The sequence below is a fragment of the Piliocolobus tephrosceles genome, chromosome 1 (assembly GCF_002776525.5).
Source record: "Piliocolobus tephrosceles isolate RC106 chromosome 1, ASM277652v3, whole genome shotgun sequence".
In the NCBI taxonomy this organism is placed as follows: Eukaryota; Metazoa; Chordata; class Mammalia; order Primates; family Cercopithecidae; genus Piliocolobus; species Piliocolobus tephrosceles.
Window position 1 is genome coordinate 128135562 of NC_045434.1, and position 14213 is coordinate 128149774.

At 41.7% G+C, this 14213-nt stretch overlaps 1 protein-coding gene across 3 annotated transcripts in view; it reads right to left on the reverse strand.

Annotated features, from left to right (window-relative positions):
- Positions 1–10245, reverse strand: part of FNBP1L (formin binding protein 1 like) — a 104718-nt gene extending 94473 nt beyond the window's left edge. For 2 of the 3 annotated variants that reach the window (XM_023230989.3, XM_023230991.3), the window contains exon 1: positions 9949–10245. In XM_023230989.3, the coding sequence (XP_023086757.1) occupies positions 9949–9972 (24 nt within the window). In that variant the 5' untranslated portion in view covers positions 9973–10245. The remainder of the gene's footprint in view (positions 1–9948) is intronic. The other variant, XM_023230990.3, reaches the window with a different exon arrangement.
- Positions 10246–14213: the final 3968 nt, after the last annotated feature.

The window sequence follows — 14213 nt, forward strand, 5'->3', positions numbered from 1 at the left end:
ATGTTTGCCAATGCTGAAAAATTAGAATCTCTGTTTTGATAATCTAGCAAAAGGCACAGGGAAAAAAAATCAAAATCCAACAACCACACAAGGGAACTGTACATCTTTTTTCCGTACATCTTTTTTTTTTTTTTTTTTTTGAGACGGAGTCTCGCTCTGTCGCCCAGGCTGGAGTGCAGTGGCGCGATCTTGGCTCACTGCAAGCTCCGCCTCCCGGGTTCACGCCATTCTCCTGCCTCAGCCTCCCAAGCAGCTGCGACTACAGGCACCCGCCTAATTTTTTGTATTTTTAGTAGAGACGGGGTTTCACTGTGGTCTCGATCTCCTGATCTTGTGATCCGCCCGCCTCAGCCTCCCAAAGTGCTGGGATTACAGGCGTGAGCCACCGCGCCCAGCCGGGAACTGCACATCTTAAAACTGGTTTAAGGTAGTTAGTCCCAGACCAGTAATGACCCCAAGCAAATGGCAGAAGAAAATACAAATTCTGTACATAAAATAGAACATTGCAACGAACCATGGAAGGATGATTCTCACAGATATCAAGGAAGAAAATGCAAAATGGAAGAAAACAGATGTTAAATGGAAGAGGGTGCAAAGGAGTACTTATCATATGGTATCATTTATATCAAATTTTAAAACCTACAAAAGTAATCAATGGTGATACAATTCAGAATAGTGGTTGGAGGTCAGACGCAGTGGCTCACACTTGTAATCCCCAGCGCTTTGGGAGGCTGAGGCAGACGGATCACTTGAGCCCAGGAGATCCCAGCCTGGGCAATGTGGCTAAATGCTATCACTACAAAAAATACAAATATTAGCCGGGTGTGGTGGCAAGCACCTGTAGTCCTGCTACTCAGGAGGTTGAGGACGGAGGACCACCTGACTCAGGTAGTCGAGGCTGCAGTAAGATGTGATGGCACCACTGCACTCCAGCCCGGGCTATGGAAGTGAGACCCTGTCTCAAAAAAGATAAGAAAGAAAAGGAATTGGCATATATTAAGCACTAAAATTGGTTGAATCAATAGAGGGATTCAATGGCTTGCCATCCCCAGTAAATACTCCCCCAAAAGCAACCATTATAATCTTTTGTTTTTTTTTTTTTTTGAGACAGGGTCTTGCTCTATCACCCAAGCTAAAGTGCAGTGGCAGATCACAGCTCACTGCAGCCTCGACTCCTGGGCTCAGGCGATCCTCCCGCCTCAGCCTCCTGAGTAGCTGGGACTACAGGTGCACACCACCACGCCCAGCTTATTTCTGCTTTTTTTTCTCTTGGTACAGGAAGAGTTTCACCATGTTGCCCAGGCTGGTTTCTCTGGGCTCAAGAGATCTGCCCACCTTGGCCTCCCAAAGTGCTGGAATTACAAGCATGAGCAGCTGCACCTGGTTCCTTTTCTATAAATTGGGTATGCAGCAAGGACACAGCAAAAACAAAACAGATATCCTTTACTCCCTAAAAACAACAAAATTATGGTGTGCCAAAAATAGTAAAATCTCATCTATACATCGATTCTTTTCAAACTATAACAAGTATACAAATACTAATATTTCCCATTTCATGAGATATTTGTAAAAGTCTGCTGATTAGTTCTCTATCAAGAACTTGAGGGAAAAAATGCCCCTAATTGCCAAACATGAATAACTAATTTGGATTCAACATGGCCACTTTATATAAACTTTAATCCTTGTTATTATAGATTTTTTTTCTTGGGCTCCAAACAGATTCTAAATGCTGACCCCACATTACAAAAAGCAGACATTTTTTTTCCTTGGAGACAGCGTCTCATTATATTGCCCAGGCTGGACTCAAATTCCTGGGCTCAAGCAATCTTCCTGCCTCAACCTCCCAAATAGTTGAGACTAGAGGGGAGTATCCCCATGCCCAAGTAGATAACATCTCACAATGCCCGACAGCATCCCCCTATGGTATAAAAGAGGTTTCAAAGAACTAGTCAATGAAAATTCTGTAAAACCAATCATAGAAGTTAATATAACTTATTTTGGGGAAAAAAGGAAAATGCTGAAAGGCACAGATGACAATATTAAAATTATCTGTAACACTAATAGATTATGTTTATTATTTTTAAAGCACATTTTGCAGTTTTAGAGCATTTATCATTGTCATCAATTAGGTGATGTTTCAAATATTCTAAAATATTTTGTTATTAGAATACTCTTAGTATATAAATCAGCTCATGAAACTAGGAATTAAAGCAGAAGTGTGGGAATCAAAACTAACTGCATTTTCCCAGTGAACACCCTCTCACCTACAGAAAAAGCACTGATACCTAAACTGATACAGAAGTAAAAATATAGTTGTCCACCAGCACTGGTATTCACCATGGATGTTCAAGTCCCTTAAAAAATGGCATGCGGCATAGGGCCACAGTGGCTCATGTCTGTAATCCCAGCACTTTGGGAGGCCAAGGGAGGAAAGTCACTTGAGGCCAGGAGTTCACGACCAGCTGAGCAATGCAGCAAGACCTTGCCTCTACAAAAAAAAAAAAAAAATTAGCTGGGTATGGTGGCGCATGCCTGGAGTCCTAGCTACTTGAGAGGCTGATGCAAGACAATCACTTGAGTCCAGGAGTTTGAGGCTGCGGTGTGCTATGATTGTGCTACTGCACTGCAGCCTGGGTAACACAGCAAGACCCTATCTCTAAAAAAAAATAAAATAGGCCGGGCACGGTGGCTCACGCCTGTAATCCCAGCACTCTGTGAGGCCGAGGCGGGCGGACCACAAGGTCAGAAGATGGAGACCATCCTGGATAACATAGGGAAATCCCGTCTCCACTAAAACTACAACAAAATTAGCCGGGCGTGGTGGTGGGCGCCTGTAGTCCCAGCTACTCGGGAGGCTGAGGAGGGAGAATGGCATGAACCCATGAGGCGGAGTTTGCAGTGAGCCAAGATCACGCCACTGCACTAGAGCCTAAGCCAGAAAATAAGACTCCGTCTCAAAAAATAAATAAATCTCCGTCTCAATAAATAAATAAATAAAAATAAAACGGCACAGTATATGCACATAACCTACATAATCTACACACATCCTCCCATATATTTTAAGTCATCTCTAGATTGCTTATAATATCTAATACAACGTAAATGGTATGTGTAAATAGTTGTTACACTGTATTGTTTTTAGATTTGTATTATTTTTATTGTTGTATGATTGTTTTAATTAGTATTTCCAGTCCATGGTTGGTTGAATCCACAGATGTGGAAATCACTGATATGGAGGGCCTACAGTATAAAGTCACAGATAAAGGGGAAAGAAAAAACAGTATAAACAAGTTGTAGTAATTATATTTAAAAATAAAACTGATTTCAAATCAGTAGCATATTATTAAAGGAAATAACGTCCTTCAAATATTCTTGCATGGGTGATAAAATAAATACACTTTCATCTTCCAAAACCCAGAGGTATTCCCTCCTGCCACCAAAGTATTCAGAAGCAAGAGGTAATCCTTTCCACCAACAAACTAAGACTTCCTTCTGTGAATTTTTAAATGGTCTGAAAAGTGGGTTGATTATATGCAAATGCATTACTACACACACACACACACAGTCACACACATACATGCACACAAAAGGTTCATGAATCAAGCAGCCAGACCAACCTCTTTGCCTGCCTGGTTCCAGTCTACCCTTTATCACTAATTTCAGACATTCTGCACTCAAATTCAAGTCAAATGTAACACTAGACTCAGGTCAGTCCAGCAAACATTTATTAAAGACCCTAATAATATCAGGCTCTAAGTCAGGCAGGATAGAGCAATGAATCAGACAATGAATAAGCAATGAGTAAGACACAGTATTTGCCCTCTAGAAATTTCTCAGAAACCCCCACCTGCATAACCCTTCTTATTCCAAAACCTAGGTCAAGTGACAGAGTCTTCCTAAAGATTTTCCTGTGATGTCTAGAATGAAAAGTCATTTTTCACAGCCCTGAAGTCCATCTATTACTTTCTACTTGTTTTCGGGTTGCTTTGAGGCTCATGCTGATATCTAACTGATTCTTTTAGTATGCCCCACAAAGCCTAGCTTAGTGCTGAAGCCATAATAGGCATGAAATAAACATGTGTTGAATGAACAAGCCTCAGTCCTGTTTACATGTTTCAGGTGTATTAGACAGACATGGCCTGAACTGAAATATGGAACAGCTTTTACATTCTATAAAACAAAACCTTTACATAACCTTTCCTACCAGTTTTTAATATTCTATAGATATATTCCCCAAGACAGATTTTTTTTTTTTTGCTATTGAAGTGAAAATGTTTAAAGATTGAAGATTATTAAATAAGACAGCACTTGCTGATATACACAGACGGTATTTGACAATTATAAGCCATTACTATTCTCTTGCCATATTTTCTCTCTACAAACTAGCTGATAGAGCAAAAAGTTGGTAGAAGAGGTATTTTTAAAATTTCCAGCCAAAATCATATTTTATAGGTTTATAGGGTGGGGGAAGGAGAAAGAGCAAATATTTTACGACAAAGGCAGGGAAAGCAAGTGGAAGTAAATGGAGTATGAGCCGCAATGCAAAGGAGATACTGGTTAGAGGCAGCTCTCCAGCTTCCAACTTATTATAGTCATTACGGAATGGTGACATAAACAGATACCTTGATACCTCTCACTCATCCTCCTTAACTAATAGCAATAACATCTGTAATACAATGTTGAACACAACAATTTCTACCAACAAAAGGGAATGTAAGATACAAGTATTTATATCATGACAATTTCCCTAAGATTTGAATGCACAAGAAATAACTATAAGGTGGTAGTCCCATAAGAAAGATAATATCCAGAATGGATAGTCTGGAGGCATGGGGTTGATAGGAATTGGTCAACAGAGGGCATTCTGGGCAGTAGTATCAATGTAGGGGAGTATTTTGAAGTTAGTAAAGTAATATTATCTCAAAGCAACTCTACCTTTTGTCAGGGCAGGGCCAATATCATAAGCCTTCATAAATCTCACCAAACATAACAGTGCTTCCCACATAATAGACACAAAATAATTATTGTATTTTTAAAACAAAACGGAATTACTACAGCAGTTTCATGGCCTTTCATTTACTTTTGGAGAAGCAATTCAGTTTACATTAATAATGAATTTTCTTTGTCAACCTCCTCTAGACAAGCACCCTCTAAAAAATGTAAAGTAAAATTAAAGTCAATATTATAGACAGTCTCAGCTTCTTGGGAGCTTAAGGCAGGACAATTGTGGAGCGCAGAGTTCAAGACTGGCCTGAGAGTATAGCAAGACCCCATCTCTAAAAATATACATATATATTACAGATATGGTCTAACCAGTGGACTATGAGACCCAATTCCTTTTCACCGATAAATCTATTAATGTGGCCTAAGATTTCACCAATTACTTAGGCAGTCACATTACCAAGCTATCAATCAAGTAAATTCACCAGAAATTACCTGTAGGTCTTTTCTTCCCCATCCTTTCACCATTTTACTTGATAAAAATGTTTAACCCAAGTAATAAAACTTAACTTTATAATTTTGGTTTCAGCTTTAGACTTTCTTGAGCTGTTATCTACATCACCTAACCTATCATCACCTACAAAGGCCTTCAGAACCCTAAAGATACACTTGTTAATTAGTCACCAATACTCTGGGTAATGCAATCAACTATCAATGCAACTAGGCAAAACATGCATGGTCACCTACAAGCATTGTTTTGGTCAGTGAAAACAAAGATGAATCCAGTCTTTCTACACTCAAGGACAATCTAGTCACTTACAATGTAAATTTAAGTCCTATATAAAGTGCTATGAAGTCAAGATAATGATGCATTAAAAAGTTAAGATTGAGGGTAATACATAAATTATCCACCTCATCTATCACTCAACCCACATTTTTCAATGTCTTCCAAAAAGATATAAGCTTTGTCAAATGCATTTTGTTAATAATATGATGAAGGCTGGGCATAGTGGCTCATACCTATAAACCCAGCACTTTGGGATGCCGAGGCGGGCAGATCACAAGGTGAGAGTTCGAGACCAGCCTGGCCAACATGGTGAAATCCCGTTTCTACTAAAAATGCAAAAATTAGTTGGGCATGCTGGTGTGCACCTGAAATCCCAGCTACTCAGGGGGCTGAGGTGGGAGAATGGCTTGAACCAGACAGGCTGAGGTTGCAGTGACCCGAGATCGCACCACTGCACTACAGGTTAGGCAACAGAAGAGACTCTGTCTCAAAAAAAATAATAATATAAATAATATGATGAAAATAACAATGGCTTTTAAATTATACATTCTTAAACTAAGGACCAAAGGTTATATTGACCAGGAAATTAAGGCATAAAAAATATTTATATGCCCTTATAAATTAAATCAGTTATTTGAATCCATCTTCTTTTTTTTTTCTTTTTTTTTTTTTTTTTGAGACAGAGTCTCGCTCTGTCGCCCAGGCTGGACTGCAGTGGCCGGATCTCTGCTCACTGCAAGCTCCGCCTCCCGGGTTTACACCATTCTCCTGCCTCAGCCTCCCCAGTAGCCTGGACTACAGGCGCCCGCCACCTCGCCCGGCTAGTTTTTTTTTTTTTTTTGTATTTTTTAGTAGAGACAGGGTTTCACTGTGTTAGCTAGGATGGTCTAAATCTCCTGACCTCGTGATCCGCCCGTCTCGGCCTCCCAAAGTGCCGGGATTACAGGCTTGAGCCACCACGCCCGTCCTGAATCCATCTTCTAACTACCAGACTTATCCAGCATTTCCCTTGGGTAGCAAAATTTTCAGTAAATCATATGTATGTGAGGTGCTCAGCCATATTTTTTTTTTTCATATCTATACACACATTCACAACCTATACACAGATTTTTTTCTGTCGAACTTTAACCAGGTTCTCAAAAAACTAAAAACCTATTTCTTAATAAGTAAAACTTATTTACTAAACATAGGTCTTTTTCAATCTCTAATTTCCCTGTTAAAAAAAAAAGCAAGTAATTTCAAAATCTGTGCTTTGTGAAATTATTAATTCATATTTGGCTCTCTATCTGATCCATCCATTCTTGCTATGTAATAAAGAAATGAACACAGTAAGCAATGCCTAAGATGCTACCGTGCATCCTGAAGAAGTGAACACAGTATCATCTCTTTCTTTGGTATTACCCAGAATACAATGCAAAATTGTGACTGTAGTATACATTCACCAACTTATTTACTCATTTGGAACACTAGAAATCCTTGTAAGCACAGCTCAAATTTATTACAAGTTAATTCATATACCCTAACAACTACACAACCAAAGTCTGACACGACCCACTTAGCATATCACTAAAAAAAAGTCCCCCAAAGTCAGTATTAGAGTCGTTCTATTGAATTCCTTTCTTTTCTCAAATTTAACATAAGACTTAAGAAGCATTAAAATAGCAAAAAAAAAAAAAAAAAAAAAAACTCCAATGATTGTTACAAGAAGCAGACTTAGGTTTAAGTGCATGGCTACATATCATTTTTCTGTAACAACATATTCTCAATAACTAACTCTTTGGGACAGTAATGTGATTCTAAACATGAAATAATAGGATAACTGGTTTCTAAATCCAAAATTTCAAGAGAATTTCCCAACCTCGAATTCCTCAATGGCAAGAGCACAGTACAGGTGTTTGTATTACATCACAATCCATTGGAAGTACAATCCTTTTTCAAAACTGAGAACAGTAAAAACAGGAAGCATACTCAAATTTTCCTAAGGTTTCTTCTAGTCCCAACAATAGTCCTCTACAGCAAGTTCTGCTTATCTAAGTTTTAGACACCAAGTTGGTATTAGTTGATTCTACATTACTCAGTTTCTAATAAATGTTTCCCTCAAATCCTCAAACTAAAAATCTTAAAATATGGAGATGTGCTAAATGTTAAGAGAAAAATTAAAAATCTTTTTTCAGAATTTCCAAAGGACAAAAAACAAATTTTAGTTAGAACAAAAATTCCCATCTCTTCTAGAGTTTATCTTTTCAGATTGCTGAGAAACTATTTAAATGCTAAAAGTAAATAACCAAATTACAGGAGACAGCAGAGAAATGGAATAGTTTCCTTATGTAGTACCATAAGTTTAAAAAAAAACTTTAAAATAACATTTTATTATACACTAAAATATTGTTTTCCCTTAAAACTGTTATTCTTTAGTGTGATACAAGGTGAATTTTTTTTTAAACTTGAGTTAAATCTAAATAACATGCCTCCACTGTTTTCCTATGTTTACTTTTTAAAAGTAATCTACTTACATTTTAATTTCCTTTGAAGCACGAGTCATTTAAGCAGGCAAAAATAAAACATTTTGTAATTATAAAAATGGATGAATGCACTCTGGTAAGCATGAAAAAATTAAAAAATTGAAAAATTGAAAATAAAACTATACCGATTTCCTTTCATTGATAATTCACTATAATCAATTATAGAATGCACAAAGTGTAAGGAAAAAAAGGCCAATAATGCCTGAGACACTAACCAACGTAAAAGGATTAAACTTTACATAATTCATTTACCACACAATCCTCCCCAATATAAGAACAATTAATGCTATCTAACAAACGGAATGAAGGGGCTCCGGCTCCTAAGGTATTTTCTCTTGGGTGGTGTGTTTACAGACTGGGTAAGCACTTGTCCAGAATGTTGCACAAGAGAGTCCTGGCTAGCTAAGTAAGCATTCACTAGATGGACTCTAAAGTCTCACAGTTCTAAGATTCCCAATCTATGAGTAGACGAGAAAAATAAGAAAACATTTTGCCTTTCAATTAACCGATCGGCTTTCACTCCCACCCTAGCCAGGCACACACATACTCAAAAGTTATTTCTCCCCTTTCTCTGCAGTGATTTCACGAGATCCTCGCGAACAAAAGGCACGGAAAACAGGCACAGGTGGAATAAAAAGGGGGGAGTGGCTGAGGCCAGGCGGCTCTCGGGACAGCGCCCCCACGCCCCCAGTTCCCCCGGCCGCACCTGAGAAATCACAGCCCTCCACACCTCCACCCTTCCGCGCCGGCGCCAGGGGCAAATTCTCCGACCTATTACCCTCCGCCTGTACCTTGGCCAGACACTGGCATTGTCTGGAGCCTCCTGTGCCAAAGAAAGGCAGGGAGGAAAGGAAAGGAGAGAACGAAGGAGAAAGAACAAATGAGAATAAAGAACGGAAGGGGAAGTAAAGCAACAGGGAAACCGTACGTTCCTTTTGGCAAAATTAGCTTCCTGAATTAAATCACTCGATTTAATTCAGCCCCCAAAACCAAGCCACCAGCCCAAAGGCTGCAGCCGGGGTTGGCCAAACCGGAGTCGCTCGAAGCTGTGCCCGCCCGAAGCACAGAGGCAGGGAGAGGGAAATGGGAGTGTGGGCTGGGCCTGGCTGGCCCGAGGCCGGGCTCTGAACAAAGCCGCCTGGCTCCCCATACCTGGGGCGAGGGCTTTGGGCGGCGCCTCCCCGATCGCCGCTCCCCGCGCCGCCCCAGTCGGGCGACGCCCTAGCCCCGCGGACCCGGCCCGGGCGAGGGATCGCGGCCGGTCCCCTCCCCGCCCTCGAACAGCGCCCATTGGGGACAATGGGCCCCCTCCCCCGCCTCCGGGAGAAGAGATACAAAGGGAGAGACGAGCCGCTGGGCGCGAAGCCAGGCGTCGGGAAAGTGAAGGCGGAGGAGGAAAGGACAAGAGGGGATCACGGCGGACGCAGTAGCCCGCGGGCTGCTCCCCCGGCCGTCCCGGGCGCCGCCCGAGCCGCACCGCGGCGGCAAAGGCGGGAGCACGGACTAGCGGCCCCCTAGACCCCCGACCGAGAAGGGAAGAGGAGTCTGCACACAAAGAGGAGCGAGACCCTCACCGTCCGCCAGCGCCGTACCAAGGACCGCGGTGCGCGCTCTCACAGCCGAAGGTCCGCGGCGCCCGCCCAACCCGCGCTTCTCAGGGACCGGGGTCCATGCGGGGCGCCCCTTTCCCCCACTCACCCACAGCTCTGTGCCCCAGCTCATGGCGGAACTTGAGGCGACTCTGGCCGTCTGGCGTTGCCGCTGTCCGTCCGTCTGTCGGCTCCGCCGTCAGTCGATCCGACCTCTCACTCGCTGGCCGGCGGGCTCACAGCTCAGCGGGTCTGCCTCGAAAGGTGCCGCCACCGCCGGGCTCCCCAGTGAGTGAGAAAGACGCGACTGGAGAAGGCGCCGCCGCCGCCGCCGCGTCCCCGCCTCCCCGCCTCCCCGAGCTGGGCGGGAGGGGGCCGGGGCCGAGGGGAGGTGGAACGCGGCGCGGGGAGGGGGCGGGGCGCAGTGCATCCTGGGATCGGGGAGGACCTGGGCGCCCCTGGCCACCGCCTGCGGGGTCCCCCAGCGGGCACCTGGTCACCCTCGCCGGCCCCTCTCGCTTGTCGAGTCTCTTCCCGCCGGTACCCCGGAGCTTGGACTGTCCCCGCTCCGCCGCCACTCGCACCCCGTTTCCAAGGGAGAGAAAGGAAAAGATCCCACCGCCGCTATTATTCCTCCTCTGCGCTGAGCCCCTTTACATGAGGCAATTTCAGTTACCTGTCTTTTCTGCCTCTTGTATCCTCCACTCGGGAGAAACCTTGACAGGGAAGCGTCATCCAAATCCTAGACTTTAGATTGAGGAGAGTTGTGTGTGTGTGTTTTTTTTTTAATCTTGCTGCTTAAGGTGATCTTTCGAGCCTGATGCTTTGGCATGACGATTCTTGGGGACCACCAAAATGTGCACAGGTTGAACATCAAATGTGAATGCAACATGTCCCCGATTCTGTCTTTAAATGTTTAATTTTATAAATTCTGTCAGGAAATTATAAAAAGAGGCAGCTCTTCCAGTAATCATTTGGGGATGTTGCCAAGGCACGAGATGGAAGACGTGGACAAATGTGAGCCGAGCTGTCACCTACGGAAGATGAGAAGGCAGCTTGCCCCATGTTTGGAATGGGCACCTCGTGGGTGGGGGTTGGATGGGAGCCAGATTTTTCTCTGGTAGTGTAAACAGCCTATTAGGAACTTCAGATCTCTTTCACCTCCTGGTATCGGAACCTTGGAGGCAGGTCCACTACTTCCTTTTTTCTCTATGGAGCTACTTCTTGGCCTATCTCCATGGGAAGGCTGTTAGCTAGCTTGGCTGGTGCTACTAGATATCAAGTACACTGAGCAACTCCCTAACATATGCTTTAGTATTAATAGCTTGTCTCCTAAAGCAAGCAAGCGCACACACACACACACTTCAAAGCAGTCAACTAGTAGAGTACTCCTCAGTGCGTCAGGACAGCTGGGTGTTTTAGGAAGCTCTCTCAGCGGGTTCTTTGTCAGCATTGAAACTCCTCCCCTACCTGGCCTGCACAGGTGTTCCAACCTCTTCCGTTTAATCCGTGTCCTTGCCTAGCTGCGCTCCCTCTTGGAGTTGAGGCCAACAGCCTGAGTTCGCCTGACAGCCCAGTTGCTAATCTTCCTAAATTCTCTGCTGTCCTTCCTTGAGGCCACTTTAAGCATACGAATGCCCTCTTCCAAGTGGGTTATAGACAATTTTTAAATGCTTAAGTTTGTACCATGTAGTGAAAAGCCTGTGAAGCATTGAACAACAGTTTCTAATATTTTTCCACATTGCCTCTCTCTATTCCAAAAAGAATTTCTTCGTTTATTTGTATCACCTAACATTGTTAACCGCCTCTCCTATCACTTCCTGTCACTCCCTGGAATCATGAATGTATTTTGCAATTGCAAGTAACATTAATTAGTAAGGGGAAATGGAATTTTTTTTTTTTTTTAAGACGGTGTTTCACTCTGTCGCCCAAGTTGGAGTGCAGTGGCGCGATCTTGGCTCACTGCAACCTCCACCCCCCAGGTTCAAGCAATTCTCCTGCCTCAACCTCCCCAGTAGCTAGGATTACAGGCGCCCGCCACCACGCCCAGCTAATTTTTGTGTTTTTAGTGGAGACGGGGTTTCACCATGTTTTGGCTGGTCTCGAACTCCTGACCTCAAGTGATCTGCCTGCCTCAGCCTCCCAAAGTGCTGGGATTATAGGCGTTAGCCACTGTGCCCAGCTGGGAAATTGATTTATTAAATGAGTATCTCATTATTTAGCACCACAGCAATACCAAGATTTATTATATCTAAGTATTGTCATAAAAGCTAAGACCTATAGAGTATAATTTAGACCGAAGTTAAAGGATTTATCTCTTTTTTTTTTTTTTTTTTTCCTGAGACACAGTCTTGCTTTGTTGCCCCGCAGTGCAGTAGGGCCATCTGGGCTCACTGCAACCTTCGCCTTTCCGGCTCAAGCAATTCTCCTGCCTTAGCCTCCCAAGTAGCTAGGATTATAGGTGCTAACCACCACACCTGGCTAATTTTTTGGATTTTTTTTTTTTTTTTTTTTTTTTGGAGAGATGGGGTTTTGCCATTGTTGCCCAGACTGGTCTTGAACCCCTGGGCTCAAGCGATCCAACCCCCTCAGCCTCCCAAAATTCTGGGATTACAGGCCATGAACCACCACACCCAGCCAGGATTTCTCTTTTACAGTAAAATAATCTACTGTTCACATTAAAATTCCCAACCATGCTGTTTATGTAACTTCCCAATAGAACAAAGCTCACCTCCTACATGAAGATTTTTTCTTCTTCCAAGGTTCTGAAGCAGGATTCCACACTTAAAACAATTCATTTCTCTTCAAAAAGCTCAATTTGAGGGTTATCAAGGGTTTTCTTATTTGTTTTTGCTTTGAGACAAAGTCTCCTGTCGTCCAGGCTGGAGTGCAGTGGCACCATCATAGCTTACTACAACCTCGACCTCCCAGACTCAAGTGATCCTCCCACCTCAGCCTCCTGAGTAGCTAGGACCACAGGCACACAACCACACCTGGCTAATTTTATTTTGTTTTATTTATTTATTTATTTATTTATTTAGGAGAGACAGGGGTCTCACAATGTTGCCTGGGCTGGTCTCAAATTCCTGGACTCAAGTGATCCTCCTACCTCAGCCTCCCAAAGTGCTAGGATTACAGGAGTGAGCCACTGCACCCAGCCCTGCATCAAGTTTAATATTCAAATTTAAATAAAATTTCTGTTACCCTCCATCACTATAAAATTTTTAATGTAATTCATATTACCACCTTAAATAGATAATATCTTCTAAAGAATTATTTGTAATTTATAAAATTCTTTCATGACATTAAAAGTCACTGGTTCAACAATGTTTAAGCAAAAATAATTAAAAAGTGAAAACTTTCACAGTAAAGAAATAAATGTTTAGTGTTATATTTTGTTATAAAAATAATAAAGATTAATCAGATTTCAAAGTATTTCCTATTAGAACAAATCTTCTCTAAAATAGCATATAGGCATTTAGCCAACAAACATGCAGAGATATTTCACATACACATAGTCACATACACAAATATATATTATGAGTATGGCAGATTATAAGACTATAATTTTTCATATATTCAAAATCATTTTGGCATTAAATTACTTTTACAGATAATTTATTCTTTATAGACTCATGACAAGGCATTTTGTAAGCAGTTCAAACACAGAATTTTTATCTCTAAAAATGTTAAAACTGGCCAGGTACAGTGGCTCACGCCCGTAATCCTAGCACTTTGGAAGCCTGAGGTGGGAGGATTGCTTGAGGTCAATAGTTTAGACCAACCCAGCCAACATAGCAAGACCCCATCTCTCATTTTAAAAGATTAAAGTAAATTAAATTTAAAATGTTAAAACATAACTTTCAGAATCTTGAAAGAAATATCTCTTTATTATAGTAGAAATCAAATATTAATTTATTCCAGATGCTACCTCTATATCATAATTTGAATCATTAAATACAAAAATCTTCAAACCAATTATACTTTTTTGCTACTTGACCTATCTTGGCAATCACCACATAGTTTTGATTTCATATTACATAATTTATAAGGTAATAATACTAAGAAAAAAATCAAGAAAATGATATTATTCTATTTTCTCCATATACAATGAAGCTACTCTACAAGTAAACTTGAAAGGGCTTAAATTACAAAGGTGCTTTAGCAATTTAAACAATTATTACAATGTGTCTTTTAATTATGAAAAATAACTTATCAAATGCATTTTCTCTTCAGGCATATCATAGAACCCTGGTCTATAATAGTCCCTTAAAGTGTTATGTTTTCTTTTGCATGTATTATGTAGTAATTCAAATGCAAGTTCCTTTTATAATTTCTTTATGTTATAAACATTTAACTAATGCCCTTTCTGGT